This window comes from Carlito syrichta, unplaced genomic scaffold (assembly GCF_000164805.1).
Source record: "Carlito syrichta isolate Samal-C Ts95f unplaced genomic scaffold, Tarsius_syrichta-2.0.1 Scaffold308663, whole genome shotgun sequence".
In the NCBI taxonomy this organism is placed as follows: Eukaryota; Metazoa; Chordata; class Mammalia; order Primates; family Tarsiidae; genus Carlito; species Carlito syrichta.
Window position 1 is genome coordinate 116,183 of NW_007252759.1, and position 19,835 is coordinate 136,017.

General features: G+C 37.6%; 1 protein-coding gene across 1 annotated transcript in view; it reads right to left on the reverse strand.

Annotated features, from left to right (window-relative positions):
• KIAA0368 (KIAA0368 ortholog) overlaps positions 1–19,835 on the reverse strand; it is a 118,733-nt gene that overhangs the window by 21,148 nt on the left and 77,750 nt on the right. The window contains exons 24-33 of the mRNA XM_008065558.1: positions 11,971–12,094; positions 9,375–9,520; positions 8,887–8,941; positions 8,003–8,117; positions 6,818–6,886; positions 5,073–5,190; positions 4,610–4,777; positions 2,439–2,518; positions 1,715–1,820; positions 572–619 (exon numbers count right to left, since the gene is read on the reverse strand). Of these exons, the coding sequence (XP_008063749.1) occupies positions 572–619; positions 1,715–1,820; positions 2,439–2,518; positions 4,610–4,777; positions 5,073–5,190; positions 6,818–6,886; positions 8,003–8,117; positions 8,887–8,941; positions 9,375–9,520; positions 11,971–12,094 (1,029 nt within the window). The remainder of the gene's footprint in view (positions 1–571; positions 620–1,714; positions 1,821–2,438; positions 2,519–4,609; positions 4,778–5,072; positions 5,191–6,817; positions 6,887–8,002; positions 8,118–8,886; positions 8,942–9,374; positions 9,521–11,970; positions 12,095–19,835) is intronic.

Genomic DNA, 19,835 nt, shown 5'->3' on the forward strand with positions numbered 1-19,835 from the left:
GCACTTTAAAGTATTATCATTATCATCATTATCAATAATTTGCAACATACTATAATGGCCAAAAGCACACCTGGAATAAGAAACACATGGATTTAAAACCTGGCTTTACTACTTATTAACAATGTGACCTATGACAAAGTTTGTGCTTCTAGAACGTAAAATTCCCTCATACATCACAAAATCAAGTTCAAGTGGGAGACTATTTACTTAAATAAGTAAAAAGTTTGCCAGCTTCATACAAAATGTTTATGATTTACACATAAACACAACAACGGCAAGAGAAAAGACAGATGTTGCTTGATCAAAGTAATGTGTTCTTCAGGGTCAAGTGAAAGCTTTATCTTAAGTTTACTATTTAAACAGACTAGAGGTACACTCTGCTCAAGATACTAGCAGTCAGTGTTATGGCACCCACTTTCTCATTCATTATGTAAGAGTAGTGAACTATAACATGAAGCCAATTACACTGCAGCTAAATGTCATTTCACATGACAAAAAATAAATTATTATTGTCATGGTCACATGGAACCCTACCCCACTCCATCCCCCAATATAAGACAGGAGTTTTCACCTTGCTCAGAGTTTTCAGAGCCAGTTCTGCTGCTTTTCGTACAGATTCCTAAAAATGAGGGAAGTGTCACGTCATACAAATTAGAGAGTTTCATTACCATCTACCATAAAATTTGCAATTCAGTTGCCTCAGACTCTACACACATTAGTGAAAAAAATCTTACTTTTAGTATCAGGTTTAAAAAAATAGTGTCTCATTTGGCTCTTTGCCCATCAAGAAACAAATTACAGGTTTCTTAGGTGCAATGGTCCATGCCTGTAATTCCTTTGGAAGGTCAAGACAGGAGGATTGCTTGAGCCCAGGAGTTTGAATCCAGCCCAGTCAACACAGTGAAACCTTATCTCTATTTAAATAAAAATCAAAAAATTAGCTATGCATGGTGGCAGGCCGGTAGTCCCAGCTACTCAGGAGGCTGAGGTGGAAGGACTGCCTGAGCCCAGAAGGTCGATGCTACAGTGAGCTGTGACCATGCCACTGCACTCCAGCCTGGGTGACAAAGTGAGCTTCAACTAAACACACGCACACACATGCAAATATTTTACAATGCCATATTATTAATTTTCAAACATTAGGTGTGACTTATTTTGACCTTACAAAAATTTGGCTATTAAGTATAACAGTTCAGAAACTAAATGTATTATAAAAGCAAAAATATGAAGATCTATGAGAAAGTTCTAAAAGATTTAAAAATGTGAAATGAATAGAGAAAAAAAGGCACAACTGAAGTAACTAATTTTAATGCTTAGGTATCAAAACACTTAAAATTTAGATTGCCCCTCAAAATTAGAGAATTTGGTCACATTATTTGGGAATGACTGATCTAATTTAGAAACTGATCAGAGTAGAGCTAGTGTATATACACTTTCTAGATCTGTTATTTGTCCCTAATCTAACAGTTACTACTACTAGATTTCTACTGAAAGAAAGTCATGCTGTAGCCCCCTTTTTTCCCCTAAGTCAATACAATTTTAAATCTAAGGCTACCTTGCAACTTCACAGATACATCAATACTGAAATTTGGGGGGGAAACTGTGGTCTCTTAAAATTGTTTGAATATGGAATTTTAACATATATAACATACATATTTTAACAATTCCAGCCTAAATTATTCTTTAAGTAAATGCAAATTTATTTCTTTAATACCTTGATATCATCTTGTACTCTAAAAAGCGTTTCCCAAATTTCTGGAAGTTTATCAATGATATCATCTAAGGGTCTTCCTCTCAATAAGTCATTCAAAGCTAAACAGCTGAAAATAAACAACTTGGTTTCAAATATATTATCAAGAAAGCTCAATATTTTACTATAAAACATTTATACCAAACAAAAATATAGATTCCACCTAGTCCATCAGCCTTACCCCAAGACAGCAATGACTGTTCTTCTCATGGAGCCTCATGGCTATATACCACATACATATGTATGGTGGTTATAACCATCAAATGTTCGTTTCTCATAACCATAATACAATTCCTTTGAGATGATACATCATTTTTCACTCACCAGTGTGCTCCCAGGGCCTAGTATACTGCCAAGCACATATTAGGCACTGAATGTATAATTTGTATATATAAATTAAGTTCTATACTACAAAATCAAGACAGACTAGAAATATATCTTGGTGTCTACCAATTTAATAAGTAATCTTCAGCTTACTTAATTTCATACTTACATAAACTAAGACAACTTAAAAAAACCATTAACCAGTTTAGACAATTAAAAAAAAAACTTTTTAACTTAGCTAACTAGAAATAATAGTTTTTAGTAATTCACATTTATTCCTTTTGCACAAAGTATAAAACTTGGAAATTTGAGGGGAAAAAAAATCCAATTTTATTTTACTAGTCTTATATTCCCAAAATGGTACCTGGATTCTCGAACTCGCCACATGTTGCTTGTAAGGTTCTTAACCAAATCTTGCAGAATTTCCTTCAAATATTTATCCACCTAATGAAAGCAAAACACAAAAATTAAAAACTGCAAAATCTACCAATAATCAAATTATTCACCTCTTAACCACATAACTATATTTCTGTACTCAGTATACTAAGTGTTTCTCTAGGCCTCTCAGCCCACAAGTCTCCTCCCACATTGGTAACTATAAGCTGTCAGAATGATCATTTTAAAATGCACATTTCTTCAGTGCATAAGAATAAAGTTCGATCACCTGGGTACACACACAAAGCCTGCTGTGACCCATCTAGTACCAAGAGTATTGTATTCTGTTTCACCTCCATTCTTTGGCCCGTGCTACCTCTTCTTACAATACTGCCCCCCATGTCCCACTTGCTTGGCTGACTCCTACTTATTCCTCAAGATCCAAATCAGTCATGCATTTCTCAGAGAAGATTGGCCTGGGTACTCTCCTCTGTGTTTCCATAGCACCTTATGAAGGTGCATCGTACCAGACTGTACATTCACTTCACTGTTCCACTACACTGGAGTCTTCGAGGGCAGGGACAGTGTCTAACTCATCTTTGAATTCTCAGTACTTTGCAGCGTGTCTGGCTCATATTGTTCAGAATGAAAGATGAGTTTTATCTTTTAAATCTCTATTTTGTTTTGATACACACTTACCAACTTGGTAATAACAAAAAACTGATAGTAGACTCAGGTTTTAATATCGATCCAGAGAGCCTCAGAACTTACAGCTTTTCTACTTTTACACTTATACGTAGGACAGGTTTTGTTATCCTCACTTACATATGTAAGAAAACCAAGACAGAGAGGTAAATAACAAACTGATGTCATCATATGTTTACTTCTCTAAACATTCTCCACTGGTGATCTCATCCACACTTGTGGTTTAATCCTTTCAATCACAGAGATGACACTCACACCTTGAGAATGTCCTGAATTTGGACCTACGAAGCCCACTGGTCTATTAGATGCTGGCTGACCCTGAGGTACTACATGCTCTAGAGCAAACAGAAGCCACTGAATCTTCAAGATCAAACCCTCAAGTACCTACCCTCATAAATAGGAAAACAGCCTAGTGTCCTACAGGAGAGAGAGGAAAGGGCCATATCGCGGACAGGGACTTGCAAGATAAGGAACATGGGATTTGCTTAAAGGGAACTGTGAAGCTACTGAAGGATTTTAACCCAAAATGGGCTAAATTTAATTTGCATTTTTAAAAATCACTTTTGCTACTATGCAGATAATTAAATGAAGAAAGGCAAAGAGAAGGAAAAGATGATGATGACCTATTCATCAGGAAAGAATCAAGGAAAGAAGAGAGCAGATTCAAGGAATCCTTTGGAATTAGAATCCACAGAATTTGCTACTGGATTCAATTGAGGGTGGTGGTAAAATACAGCCAAAAATCTAGATTGACACCAAGTTTCCTGGCTTGAGTAAATGGGTGAAGAGTGAGGAGAATACAGTGGAAAGGGTATTTTTTAAAGCCATGTTCTAGACATGTTAGATTTATGTATCTTGAAACAATATCCAAGTGAACATGCCAAGCAGGCAGTTATATATGCAAGTCTGGAGCACAAGTAACACCTGGACCAGAAGCATAAGGTTGGGAACTATCACAATAAAGATGACATTTATATACCCTTGAACTGATATAAAGTTGAGAGAACAAAAAATACTAAAAGGCAAGCTCTGCAAAATCTTAACATTTACAAGTGGGAGAGATTATGACAGACAAAAGAGAAAACAACATGGTAACTGCCTGCTTCCTTATCTGTCTCCCTAACTAAGTGAACTGCTTGAAGGTGGGACTATGATCCATTCTCCACTGCATCAATGGTAACTATCAACATTAAGTATTCCATTTAAGTGACGATACTATCATTTTCTTAACCATTCATCCAATGGATATTTAGATTGTTTCCATTTTGGATATTTAAATAAATGTTGCCATTAAGTATCTTTGATAACTTGAAAGAAGGAAGAAAGAAAGTTTATTTGTTTAAACACATAAGTGTAAAAAGTAGAAAGGAAAATGGGCACCGAGTTTAAATTCTGTGCATGACCTCAGATAAGCTACAGTGTTTTCTGAACACACAGGGGTTCACAGGAACTTACCATGGATTTGTCAGTAACCAATGCATTCCAAATACTTGTCATGGCCTGTCGAATACCAAGGTTAGGATCAAACTGATAACGATAAAGTCGAGGAACTAGTTGAGGCAGAAAAGGAGTCAGCTGTTCTCCAGCCCTGGTAGCAATTATATTAAAACCAAAAGCAGCACCCTAAAAATAATAAGATGAAGAGACATAGATGCATCTGTTGTAGTTTAATATTAACATATCAAATACTTGAGGATCACAAAATTCTCCCTCCCAAACTTGTCCTTCAATGCAACCTGATTTATTGGGTGTCTCAGCTTTACCAATTAACAACAGTAACTGTATGGTGCTTTGACTCTCTCTTATCAGGCATATCCTTTTAGAAAATGCACTGCATATCATTTGCCATTGTCTGCCAATGTAGCATATTTGGTTTGCAGAGAGGTAAAATAAAAAATGTCCAGTGACAGCAACTTACCTTCCTAGAGTTCCACATTGCATGATGGTTGGCTAAATTCATAAATTTATATACCAGATCTGGCTGACTAAGATCACTTGCCAGAGAACAAAGCTCCTTGTAAGTAGAAAGGCCCTGGCTTGAAAATAAACAAAAGAAATATGCAATAATATAGTTCTCTATCTGCAGCATTAAAAAATTATATGATCAATATTACTAGGACATTTTAAAATTACACTTTCACTCAATTTCTAACATTGAGTTATCGTATCACCATGGAGACAGAAAACCAAGTTGAGGATATAAAAAGTCACCTAAGTTAATTACCAGCAATTCCTAAGTTCCTCTACACTGCTGCTGGTAAATGACCTAAATATACCTGTAACTCTCTCAAGGCAGTGAAGCCCTAATCATCTTGAGAGGCAATTCAGGAATTCTCTATTATACTGTGCATGAATCTCTCTCATAAACCTAAGAGAGTCACTTGAAGACAACATTCGTCATCTCTAAGTCTTTTCTAAGTTAGACCACTTTAATCCTGACAACTTCTTTGAAGTCTGTTAACTTTCCTCTGAACAAATAAGTTGCTCAAATATCTGATCATTTTGTAAGAAGTGAGCACTTTAGGGAAAAAAAACTTGGGAAAAGTCTACAAGGAGAGTAAGTGGAATGAAAACAACTTATGATGTGAAAACAGCATACTGTGGGAGAAAGTCAAGGACAAAACAAACTGAAGCTCTCTCCTGTTGCAGACAACACTGAAGCAGGGCTCCGTGTGACACCACAGCTAGACCAAGCAGGCTGCAAAGACTTAACTGATGATTCTTACAGAAAAAATATGATAAAATAAAGGAGGTAAAACTCAAGAAACTAATATATTCATATATTTTTGAGTCGAAGTCTCACTCTGTCGCCTAGGCTAGAGTGCAGTGGCACACTCACAGCCACTGCAGCCTCGACCTGCTGGACTCAGATGATCCTTCTACTTCAGTCTTCCAAGTAGCTCGAGCTACAGGCATATGCCACCACACCTGGCAAATTTTTTTGATTTACTGTAAAGACAAAGTCCTGCCATGTTGCCCAGGCTGGTCTTGAACCTTGGAACTTAGGCAATCCTCTCGCCCCCACCTCCCAAAGTGCTGGGATTACAGGTGTGCACCACTGCACCCTGCCCAGTGTTGTTCCCACCAAAAAACTAGGTACAGTGGGTGCCAAGCTATACTTGCGGGTGCCCCCATGATGCTGGCAGCTCTAGGCCTAGCCAATCTCCCAGAACTCCCCTCAGAGCCAAAAGTCATAGCCTCCTAGGCAGCAGCCCACCACCAACAGCTAGTCATTGAGGGCCTATAAAGGCCTGACAAGAGGCCATAAAGGCCCAGGCTCTATGCTGCTAAGAGGGACAACTCTGAAGGGGCATCCCATGCCAGTTTAGAGCACCTCAAGAGGTCAGTATCCACTGAAGTGATGGAGCAGGTCAGTCCCTCCCTCAGTCATCGGCCCTATCCTGCTTCCCCATTGCCTCCAAGGTGAGCCCAGCATACTCCCCAGTAATTTTCCAGCATAGACATCTCTATCTCAAAGTCTGTTTCCCAGGAAACTCAATTTTAGACAGTAGGTTTTTTCCATAGAATTCTTCTTCTTCCATCAATATACAACATTTCCTAAGAGGATAGAATCAACTTCCTGACTGCTCTATTTACCAGACTTAAAAATATATATGTTTAAAGATGTTTACAGTAACTTATCAATGGATTTGGCATACTTACCCATCTGGTGTTTTGCCAAGAGCTCCTCCTTGAAATACCACTGTTTCTCCAGAAACTTCATGCTTAACTCTAAACCAAAAAAATAATTTAGATAAGCCTCAAACTTTTCATATTAGTATTCAACTGACATATACAATTCATTTGCAAAGTGATAAAATTGAATTCCCTCTCAAGTATCTACTGTGTGCAAAAAAATATTAAAGTCAACTATTCCTTTCCATCAAGCTGGGAAGTTTGTAAAATAAAATCTAGAACGAACCAATTAATAGACCAAAAAAAAAATCCCATATAAAGTTACACTGAATTAAATGTGGTCACACATTAAAACCTATCCTTCCTATTATACAAGCAAGGCTACATAGGCCAGGTACAGTAGCTCACACCTGTAATCCCAGCACTTTGGGAGGCTGAGGTGGGAGGACGATTTGAGCCCAGGAGTTTGAGACCAACCTGGCAACAAAATGAGACCTCGCCTTCACAAAAAATACAAATATTAGCCAGGGGATAGGGGGGTAGGATTGACAGTTGAGGGAAACTTCCAGGAGAGGGAGGGGCACATTTCATCAACAAGAGTACCTGCATAACGAACATTTGTATACCTAACCCTGAATTATACTCCTAATCATTAAAATAAAAATAAATAAATAATATAAAAATTAGCCAGGTATGGTGGCATGCACCTGTAGTCTCAGCTACTCGGGGGGAGGCTAAGATGGGAGGATAACTTGAGTCCAGGAGGTCAAGACTGCAGTGAGTCAGGATCATGACACTACACTCCAGCCAGAATGACAGAGTAAAACTCTGTCTCCAAAAAAAAAAAAAAAAAGGCAACATAAAGCAGAATGATTTCCCCTCACATATTCTTCATAGATTAGACTATGTAAGCTATGTAGTCTTCTTCTCTGTGCCTTAATTTTCATTTAGCCAACAGTAATTATGGTATTTTTCTAATCCAATGCATTAATTGTTCTGGGATCATTCAACTTGTTTCAAAACTTGATCTACTGGCATGTTTCTAAAGTAAACAGAATAATTAAACTGCTATCTACAATACAAGTCACTGACTTGCAACTTACAGAAAGCTTAATAAATAGAGTTGAATTTTCCTTCTTCCACAGCATATTCTCATTATATGCATATACGTGCCCTATGTGTTCAAACCTAAAACTTTCAATTTCACCATACCTTTTGCCAGTCATAAGTGTTTCTACAAGTGTAGAAACCAATTCTTGCTGATCTTGTTCATTGCCTAGTTCATAAACCAACCCAAGGCCTTTTGAGGCAACATCTTGGCTAAGTTCTATGAAAAAGTCAGACAAAATTACATTATGTTAAGAAAAATTTGTCTATTGGCTATAAAGTCAAAATTTTTTAAAAATTGCATTAGCATTTAACTCCAAATGATATCAAAGTAAAGATATGAAAACAAAATCAATCTGCCTATTTTGTTAAAATCTTACTAAATCAACTCAGTGGATACGGCAGCATATAATCACTATAAATGAGAACTACATTCACAGAAGATCCAAGTCACAAACCAAGACAATATTGATGGACCTATACAGTGTCACTATAACAGTGCACAGTAACAGAATATGCAAGGAACACAAGTCATACATATCAGGAAAAAAACAGTCTCACAAGATTAATACAACCACACCTAATTTTTAAAAAATGAAAAGTCAATAATACAAAGCTACTATTTAAATATCTAACACATATAAATTTACTCTCTCCTAGCTTAAATCAGAGAGGAAAAGTAATCAGAAGTAGACAGAAGCTATTACCTAGAGATACTAATGTTAAATAAGTCTTCAACTCCATTCTTAAATGCCAACTTGAAGAATATGTTCTAATTTATAAATAAAATAAGAAGTTTAATTTCCTGTACTCTAACCAGAAATTTTGCTGTTTTAGTCACTGACATAAAGCTTACCCTTAATACTAACAAATTAGGTTTAATTTTAAGAGCCCAAAGAGTTTTCTTTTATGTTCACTAATCCAGGCTTTTCAAAATTAAAAATACAAGCTCAATAAGTCTAAAAATCAAATATTTACCAACAACCTACCATCATTTTCTGACAGTACTGAAACAAATGCACTTTGAATTTCCTTAAGATGAGACTGAAAGAAGAAAAAAGGCATTAGAACACAAAGTCTACTTCTTTGAGAGAGTAAGAATCTTGATCTCAGGGTGCATAAACTTGTGAAGTCTTATGATCTAAGGTAGTCATAACCTCAGCCATGGTCTCATCTTTACAGGTGACCCAAATTACCTGAAGTTGTACTACTTACAGGTAGTCTAACATATGTAAGCAGGCCTTTGCCTCATCTGAGCCTCACCATCCTTAACACTTCGAACTCTGTACCTTCAAATTTAGAATCGTCCTACAGCCAATATTTTTCAGGTCACCATCCTTCTTTCCTTCAAGAACAACTTATTCAAAATATCTGCTTTTGGTTAACGGCCCTCACCTTTACATGCTTTCCTTCCTACCTTTCACTTATAAATTCTTTAGTTTCCAACAAAGCTGACCACATATATAGCACAGCTCACCTTTACTTCTCTGTGGGTACTGAGCTTCCTCACAAGGGAAAGGAGCCAGATGCAAGCTGCTTGCCTCACATGTGGGTTGGGGCTGATAATATGTTTACTTAAAATCACATCCAATACCCACGGAACCACATCATTCACTTTGGCTCCTGGAGAAAATCAAAGAGAAATAAGAAACAATTAAAATAATTCAATATGGTTTCCTGAAAAATTCAATTTAAATCAACATTTACTGAATACAGCAATCCTATAATGTATTAGAATCAAATGACTATGTTTGGATGTTGCTGTTTAAATAAGTTGCTGAAGGAATCAATAATGATTCACTTCAGAACTTAGTACAAGATAAAAAAAACACTTCAAAGATATTCAAGTAATAAAGTTACCTAGAATGAAAAATTATCTCCACTCTCTTTAGTCCAGCAATTTTACTTTCTCTACCAGATCTTTCTCATCTTTCATTAACAAGCTAACTAACAAACCTCTTTTGAGTTACTTCCCTCCACCATCTACCATACTACTTTTCTCCTTTCATTATTCAGGGTTTCTCAACCTCAAATACTACTCATATTTCTGGCTGAATAATTCTTTTGTTATTGTTCAGTTGGAGTCTCACTCTGTCACACAGGCTGGAGTGCAGTGGCACACTCATGGCCACCCCAGCATTGACCTGCTGGGCTCCCACAATCCTTCCACCTCAGCTTTCCAAGTAGCCAGAACTATAGGGCATGCACTACTACACCTGGCTAATTTTTTATTTATAGTAGAAAGGAGGTCTGGTTTCAAACCCACAGGCTCAGGCAATCCACTCACCTCAGCCTCCCAAAGTGCTAGGATTACAGGCTGAGCCACCAAGCCCAGCCTGAATAACTCTTTGTTGTGGAGTGCCACTCTGTACACTGCAGGGTGTCTGGTAGCTCCCTTGCCCCACTCACTATACCAGTAGCACCTGCACTCTCCAGTGTCCAGACATTACCAAATGTTCTGTGGGGCAAAAATCTTATTCTGCCAGTCAAGAGTCATTGCTTTACATTAAAACACTTCTAAACAGGTGTATATACTCATGGTCAAACTTTTCTCTCCTCTTCATTTTTCTTGAACCCACTCCATATCATCCTTTTACCTTCTCTTCTCCACGGAAATTACTCACAAAAATCATTAATTACCTTCCTGTTGCTGAGACTAATGATCATTTCTCAATTTTCATCTCATCTGAGCTATCAGCAGTATATAAGTTAATTCCCAACCCTGCCACCACCCCTAATCCCCTCATAGCTCCTCACTAATCACATTACTATAATCCTCAGTGTCAGACCAAATCCCTTCTTTTAATTTCCCATAACCACAGTCCTACCTGCCTGTGTTCTGCTATCTGGCAACTACAATTGCCAAACGAATAAGAACTTATTAGATATGCACAATATGCCAAGAATTACATGCCAGAGATACTTAGATGGCTGAGACCTGGACCCTAACTGGCTTCTCAAATGCTACTCTTTCTAATCATAGCAAGATTGGTACACAATAACTAAAAACAACATCCAAAAGGTTTAGTAGCACTCAGATGAGAATGACAAATGAAAAATGCATGTCAAACTTCACATCAAAGATTCATTATCACTCGTTTCTCCACAATATTTTATATTTTCATTTCCCTAAACAGACAAAAATAGAAGACTGTCAGCACTTAAAGGACAATTTGAGATTTTTCTGGATGAGTAAAAAGCCAAGCAGGATTCAATCTTGCAAGAAGAGTTTGAAGCAACACAGAAGTTCAGAAGCATGAAATCTGGCATACATATCTCTCTGTACTTGCTCAAGTCACTATGCAAAAACCCACAGACTCAGAAACATGTCCCTCATAGCAAATCCACTCCACAGGGTAAGTCCTCACTTCTGCCAAGCCTCTATTACCACCTCTCACATGCACCCTGAAAATTTCCACTTCAGGTTTGGTTGTCTTCTTGTTAACAACAGTCATCTTCCTTCCTTGAGTATCTTCTTCCTTCTACAAAAATTTTATCTTTGCCTTGCTTCATAGGTGTTCAAAAAATTAACTCTAATTTGGCTTCCATCAATCCATGGTTCTCCTAATTAAGAGTAACTGCAATAACCAGCAGCCACTTCCTTGTTAGACTCTGGTGTGGCCATGGGCTCTTTGAGCTATGGCTGTCACCATGCTTCCCAGCTTTGATACCCTCCCCCACCATAGGGAGGTGAATTTTCTCTCTCCCTTCTCTTTCTCTCTCTAATTTACTTTTAAATAAACTTTTCTTTAAAAAAAAAAAGAGTAACTGCTATAATTTGAACTCTGAAATTAGCTAAATATACTAATCTTCACAAAAAAGAGCAGGAGCTTGAAGATAATCCATTGCTAACTGCCCTGTTTGCTTGACAAAGATCAAAAAAAGAAGTTCTTGTTAATTTCATGCTCACTCCTGTTTGCACAACTTCTTTTCTTGACTGAACAAAACTGGCGAGACATATAAATATTTGAAAAAATTAATATGAAATGTATAATATTTTGCTTCAAATGTGATAGAGAGAACAGAAAAGGGTTACTTGATCATTATAAACTGATTGGCTGAATAATTGGTACCAGCAGGAGGAGTATATTCTTCTTCAGTCACTAGCCAGGCATCTCGGGCAGCCACAGAACTCGTTCCTATTGCAGCACTGGTGATGGCTTCACCAATAGTGAACTGAAGTTCTATCTGCTTGGCCTGCAACAAAGGAAGCAAAAGCATGAATGATAAAACACATTTCCCAAAACATCCATCTCTACATTTTATGCCCAGCTTGCTTCCAGCTAACTCAGCAGTTCAAAAGCATGGTAGGGTGAGGGAATGGAGAATGTAAAAATGACTTCAAGATCTTTTTCCAAGTCTGTGCTGCTCTTCTCATTCTTAGTAGAAAACCACTAGACAATCATTTATCATCTTTGGAAGTACAAAATGTTTCACCTAGAAAAGTAGGGTATCCCATTAACTCTGAAGTCATACAGATCTCAGTAAAAATTCTAGTGCTCTCTCTCACTAGCTACATATCCTTATTTAAACTTCTCTGAGCCTCAGTAACTTTATTTGTAAAATGAGCATACCATCCCCCACATCACTAGGCTATACAATGACCATTTGTATACCTAACCATGAACTGTACCCCACATCTTTAAAATTTTTTTAAGAACATAAAAAGAATTAAATAAGGTTAATGTACATAAAACTATTCTACCATATGCCTGATTATAGTTACCACACAATAAAAAATATCCATTATAACTTATCAACATTTATTTAACTCCTTGTATGCTTACATTATGCATCTTCAAGTTACTTTCAAATGGCTCCAAAAAAATACAAAGAATAATAAAGTAAATGCAAAATATTAAAATTTGATAAGAGTTCCTTATCCTATTTTCACAATTTCATTTTAAGTTTGAAATTGTTTCAAAATTAAATGTTAAAAAAATTCTATATAGTACATATTCAAAATGTTTTAAAATTTGATTCAGAAATTTTGACATGCTTTGCAATTATGAGTCACTGACACAACATGGAATTGGACCTGCTTTAGTTGCCTATGGCATTTTTCACTGTTTCCTGTGAATTGGAAGAAATCTAAAGGAGAAATAAGAAGGGACTGAAGAACCGAGAGCATTTGAGAAATATGAAAAGAGTGAGTCTATAAAGCATATAGAATATAGTTTACACATTCCCTTTGTTAAATCAATAAATGCTCTAGTCTTGATGAGGTGTCAGCTGCTAATACTACCAAAGGCTCCCTAGCCTGAGGAAAAGGATTTAAAGGCTTTAGTCTGACAACTTCCCTGGTCAACGCTTCTCTTGGCAACTTCAAGTTGAGAAAAGGTATATTTCAACACAAATGATCCTATTTAGGGATTGGTTTTATACAAGTTTTTGCATACGTTTACTATAGTTAATAACAACATAATTGGCATTTAAAACAAAAACAAAGCTCTATAACTACATATGAATGACAGAAGTATCTTGACTGTGCCTTAAATATTCCAGAAGAGGAGATCAATGGATAACATAAGAACAGGTACGTGGGAATTCATTACATTATTATTATTCTCTTTTGGGTATGTTTGAAATTTCCCATAATAAAAAGTTAAAAGAGGGAGAGGAGAGGCAGAGCAAGATGGTTGAGCAAAACCCTCCATCGATCATTCCTCCCCCAACCCCCACAGGAACATCAAACTGAACACTATCCACCAAGAAAGCACCTTCACAAGAACTAAAAAAATCAGGTGAGAGATGATGGTACCTGGCTTGAACATAATAACAAGAAAAGAAGCATTGAATAGGGTAGAAAGAACTCACTGCACCATCTCTCCCCCAACCCCAGCAGCACAGCCTGGGGAGAGAAGATGTGTGCTTGAGGGAAAGAGCAAAGATGGTGTAGGACTCTACAGTGGAACTCAGTGCTGCCCCACCACAGTGGAACGCTGAATTCCACCAGTGCCTGAAGGGGAGCATTTAAACCAGACCTGGGCCAGAAGGGAAACAGTATTTCCAGTGACATAAACTCAAATCAGAGCCTACTTGGGAAAAGCTCAAGTCCTGAGTCCTGACCAGTTTTAACACCCACTGACCAAAGTGGCCTCAGCTTTGAATAAGCATCAGCAGCAGTCAGGTGCCATGGGCCTTGCGTACTGTGCTGGTCTGGGAGGCTGTGGACTTCGGCGGCAACTTAGTAAGATGCCAGCTACAACAACCACAGCATGCCTACGTTATCCCTCCCACAACTTCAAGCAGCCCAGTGTGGAGAGACATTCCTTCCACCTAGGGGAAAGAGAGGGAAGAAAGCAAGAGACTTTCCCTAAGAACCCAGGGAATTCTCCCTTATCTTCCCCAAGTCCATTAGGGTTGTATATCTAGGAGTCTATAAGAATTACAGGCTGGGCTCAGCGGCTCAGCCTGTAATTCCAGCACTTTGGGAGGCCAAGGCGAGTGGACTGCCTGGGCCCGTGGGTTCAAGACCAGCCCAGGCAACTTGGTGAGACCTTGTCCCTACAGTAAAATATAAAATTAGCCGGGTGAGGTAGCGTGCACCTGTAGGTCCAGTTACTTAGAAGGCTGAGGCGGAAGGATTGCCAGAGACCAGCAAATCGACGCTGGGGTGGCCGTGAGTGTGCCACTGCACTCCAGCCTGGGTGACAGAATGAGACTCTGACTCAAAAAAAAAAGTTGCAGCATATCTGGGATTAGGGTGCCTTTCATACTGAAACAACTGCGTTGACCACAGGCTTACAGAACTCAACACTCAATTCCCTTTGAACTTGCAGAAGGTCCTCTGAATAAGGACAGGAACAAAAAGGTCTGACTGTGAAGACTGGAATAAATACCTAACTCTTCAATACTTAAGCACTGATGAACATTCACAAGCATCGAGGACATTCAAGAAATTACAACCTAACCAACCAGACTAAATAAGGCACCAATGACCAACCCTGTAATGACATAGACACATGAGTTCACAGACAGGAAATTCAAAACAGCTATTTTTGAGGAAGCTAAACAAACTTCAAGAAAACACAGAGAAGAAAACTTAGAAAATTTTACAAAAACTGGGCTGGGCGTGGTGGCTCACATCTGTAATCCCAGCACTTTGGGAGGCTGAGGTGGGAGGATTGCTTGAGCCCAGGATTTCAAGACCAGCCTAGGCAAATAGTAAGACCCACCCAGTCTAAATAAAAAATTAAATTAAATTAAAAAACCTAACAAAGTCTGAAATAAAAGAAAAATCAAACAAATAGTAAGGTTGAAAAATATAATGAATGAACTGAAAAATGCTTCAGAGTTTCTCAACAGCAGAAGAAACAATTAGTGAGCTCAAAGACAGGTTATTTGAAAATACAGTCAATAGAGAAAAAAGAAAAAAAATTTTAATGAAATATGCTTGGCCGGGCTCGAGACCTGCCTGAGCAACTTGGCGAGACCTCATCTCTGCAATAAATCCAAAAACTAGACGGGCATGGTAGCACGCGCCTGTAGTTCCAGCTACTTGGAAGGCTGAGGTGGAAGGATCGCCGGAGCCCAGCAAGACGAGGCTGCGGTGGCCAGGAGTGGCCACTGCACTCCAGTCTGGGCGACTGAGTGAGACTCCAACTCAAAAAAAAGAAAAAGAAAAAGAAATATGTTTAAAGATCTAGAATACAGTTCTCAAGAGGACAAATCTAAAAGTTATTTGCCTTAAAGAGGAAGTAGAGAAAAAGATGGGATAAAAAGTTTATTCAAAGAAATAATAAGAGAACTTTCCAAATCTAAAAAAAGTATAAATACCCAGGTACAAGAAAATCCAAGAACAAAAAGATCAAGCCCATAAAAGACAAAACCAAGACATATAATAATCACACTCTCGAAGGTCAAGGGTAAAGAGAAGATCCGAAAAGTAGTAAGAGAAAAAGAAGCAAATAATAAATAAAGAAACTCCGATACATCTAGCAGCAGGTAAGGAGGGAGTGGAATAACATATGCAAAGGCTGAAAGAATAAAAAAAACTTGAAACTGACAATACTTTACCAACAACAAAGCTCTCCTTCAAACATGAAGGAGAAATACAAACTTTCCCAGACAACCAAAAGATGAAGGTTTCATCACCATAAGACTTGTCTTACAAGAAATGGTAAAGTTCTTCAGTGTGAAAGAAAAAGACACTATCATGCAACAAAAAATGTAAATACACAAATTCAGAATGCAAGATGTAGTTGCTCACATCTGTAATTTCAGCATTTTGGGAAGCTAAAGTGGGAGGATTCCTTGAGCCCAGGAGTTCATGACCAGCCTGGACAACACAGCAAAACCTTGTCTCTACAAAACATTACAAAATTAGCCAGGTGTGGTGGTATGTGCCTGTAGTCCCAGCTATTCAGGAGGCTGAGGTGGGCCCAGGAAGTTAAGGCTGCAGCAAGCCGTGATCATGACACTGTACTCCAGACTGGGCAACAGAGATCTCAACTCAAAAAAAAAAATTTAGAATACGTTTTTATACTTGTAACTATGGTATGTAAATGACTCATATCTTTAGTATGAAGACTAAAACACAAAATCTATCAAAAATAATAGCTAAAAATTTGTTAAAAGACAGGCAATATAAAAAGATATACATTGAGATAACAAAAAAGTCAAAAAATAGGGGGAATGAAGTTAAAGTGGAGAGCTTTTTTTTGCTTCCTTTGCTTATTTCTTTGTGATCACAGTTAAGTTGTCATAAGTTTAAAATAATTTCTTATAACTATAAAATATTTTGTCATCCTTATGATAACCACAAAGCAAAAACCAGTAATAGATACACTAAAAACAAGAAGCAAAGATTATAACAAACTACCAAAAAAAAAAAAAATCACTTATCCACAAAGGAAGACAGAAGGAAAGAACCTGCAAAAACACCAGAAAGAAGTAACACAATGGCAGTAGTAAATCCTTACCTATCAATAGTAACACTAAATGTAAATGCACTAAAATATCCAATTAAACAATACAGAAGCCAGGCTCGGTGGCTCAGCCTGTAATCCCACGCCTTGGGAGGCTGAGGTGAGTGGATTGCCTGAGCCCGCGGGTTTGAGACACGCCTGGGCAGCGAGACCTCATCTCTACAATAAATCAAAAAATCAGCCGGGCATGGTAGCACATGCCTGTAATTCCGGCTACTTGGAAGGCTGAGGCGGAGGGATCGCCGGAGCCCAGCAGGTCGAGGTTGCGGAAGCGGCCACTGCACTCCAGTCTGGGCAACAGTTTGAGACTCCAACTCAAAAAAAAAAAAAAAAAAAAATACAGAGTGGCTGAATGAGAAAAAAAAAAAGACCAATTATATGTTGCCTATAAGAAACTCCCTTCATATACAGACACACAGACTGAAAATGAAGGGATGCAAATGAGAAACCAAAAAGAAGAGTAGCTACACTTACATCAGATAAAATAGATTTTAAGTCACAAACTGTAAAAAGACAAAGAAGACCTATAAAAAGACAAAGATGAAGGGGTCAATTCAACAAGAGGAAATGATGATTGTAAATAACTATATGTGCCAAATATTGGAGCACCCAAAATATAAAGAAAATAGTAACAGATTTATAGGGAGAGATAGACTGCAATACAATAATAGTAGGGAACAGATGTCAACACCATACTCTATGTCATGCACACAGAAAACCAACAAACATCAAAATTGAACTACACTCTAGAACAAATAAACCTAACATTTACAGAACATTTTATCCAACTGCTGCAAAACACACACCCTTCTTATCAGCACATGGAACATTCTCCAGGACAGACCACAAAACAAATTTCAACCAGTTCAAAAAATCAAAATAATATAATTTTTCTGACCAAGTTGGAATAAAACTAGAAATCAATAACAAGAAGAAACTTTGGAAACTACAGAAACACATGGAAATGAAACAACATGCTCCTAAACAACCAATGCGTCTACGAAAAAATTAAGAAAGAAATTTTAAACTGTCAGGGAAGGGAGATGGGATTGGCAGTTGAGGGAAACTGCTAGGGAAGGGAAGGACATACCTCATCAACAAGGGACCTGTTTAATCAACATTTGTATACCTAACCCTGAATTGTACCCCACATCTTTATAATAAAAATAAATACATAAACAAGCAAACAAACAAATAAATAAAAGAAAATTTAATTTCTTGAAACAAATAAAAATGAAGGTGGTTGGAGGGGTAATTCCAGTACTTCAGAAGGCTAAGGGAAGAATGCTTCAGTCCAAGAATTTGAGACCAGCATGGGCAACACTAGGAGTCCTCGTCTCTACAAAAAATAAAACATTTAGCAGGGCATGGTGGCATGCGCCTATAGTCCTGGCTACTTGGGAAGCTGAGGTGGGAGGATCACTTGAGCCCAGGAGTTCAAGGTTGTGGTGAGCCAGCATCATGCTATTGCATACTCCAGCATGGGAGACAGTGAGAAGAAAGAAAAAGAAAGAGAGAGAGAGAGAGAGAGAGAGAGGAGAGAGAGACAGAGATGAGAGAGATGAGACAAGAAACAAGAGAATGAGAGAGACAGAGAGAGAGAGAAAGAAAGAAAAGAAAAGACAAGACAACATACTAAAATCTATTGGATACAACAAAAGCAGCGTTAAGAAAGAAGTTTATGGTAATAAATGCTTACATCAAAAAAGTAAAAAGACTTCAAATAAACAACCTAACAATGCAACTAAAGAATTAGAAAAGCAAGAATAAAATAAACCCAAAATTAGTAGAAGGAAATAAATAATAAAAACCAGAGCAGAAATAAATGAAATTGAGATTTTTAAAAAATCAACAAAATTTTTAAAACTGGGCTTTTTGAAAAGACAAACAAAATTGACACTTTTGGCTAGACCAAGAAAATAAGAGAGAAGTCCTAAATACATAAAATCAGAGAAGAAAAAGGACACATTACAACTGATACCACAGAAATACAAAGCATAATATAGGCTATCACAAACTATATGCCAACAAATTGGAAAACCTAGGAAAAATAAATTCCTAGACAAATAAAACCCAAGACTGAGTCATAAGGAACCCTAAAGAAACAGAAAACCTGAAGAGACTAATAATGAGTAACATTATTGGTGATGAGATAGTAATAAAAGGTCTTCCATCAAAGAAAAGCCCGGGATCTAATGACCTCACTGCTGACTTCTACCAAATACTTAAAGAAATAATTACAGTCAAACTATTCCAAAAAACTGAAGAAGAAACAATACTCCCAAACTCTTTCTACAAAACCATCATTACCCTTATACCAAAACCAGGGAAAGACATAACAAAAGTGAAAACTACAGGCCAATACCACTGATGAACATAGATGCAAGAATCTTCAACAACCACCACAGTCAACAAAGTAAGACCTTGCTTTCATTTAAAAAAAAAAAAAAAAAATTAGGAATAATGAATGGTACATAACAGTAGTCCCAGCTACTTAGGAGGCTGAGGTGAAAGGATTGCCTGTGCACAGGTGAAGGCTGTAGTGAGCCATGATCATGCCACTGCACTCCATTCTGAGCAACAGAGTGAGACCCCTAACTCAAAAAAAAATTAAAAATCCTCAAAAAAATATTAACATAAACAAATTCATCAACATAATAAAAAAATCATTCCCCATGATAAAGTGGGATTCATCCCAGGGATACAAGGATGGTTCAACATACACAATTCAAAAAATATGATACATCACATTAATAGAATCAAGAACAAAAATCATATAATTATTGCAGTAGATGCAAAAAAAGCATTTCATAAAATTCAACATCCCTTTAAGATAAAAACTCTTGCCGGGCTCGGTAGCTCAACCTGTAATCCCGCGCTTTGGGAGGCTGAGGTGAATGGACTGCCTAAGCCCGTGGGTTCGACACCCGCCTGGGCAACTTGGGGAGACCTCATCTCTACAATAAATCAAAAATCAGCTGGGTGTGGTAGCGCGCGCCTGTAGTTCC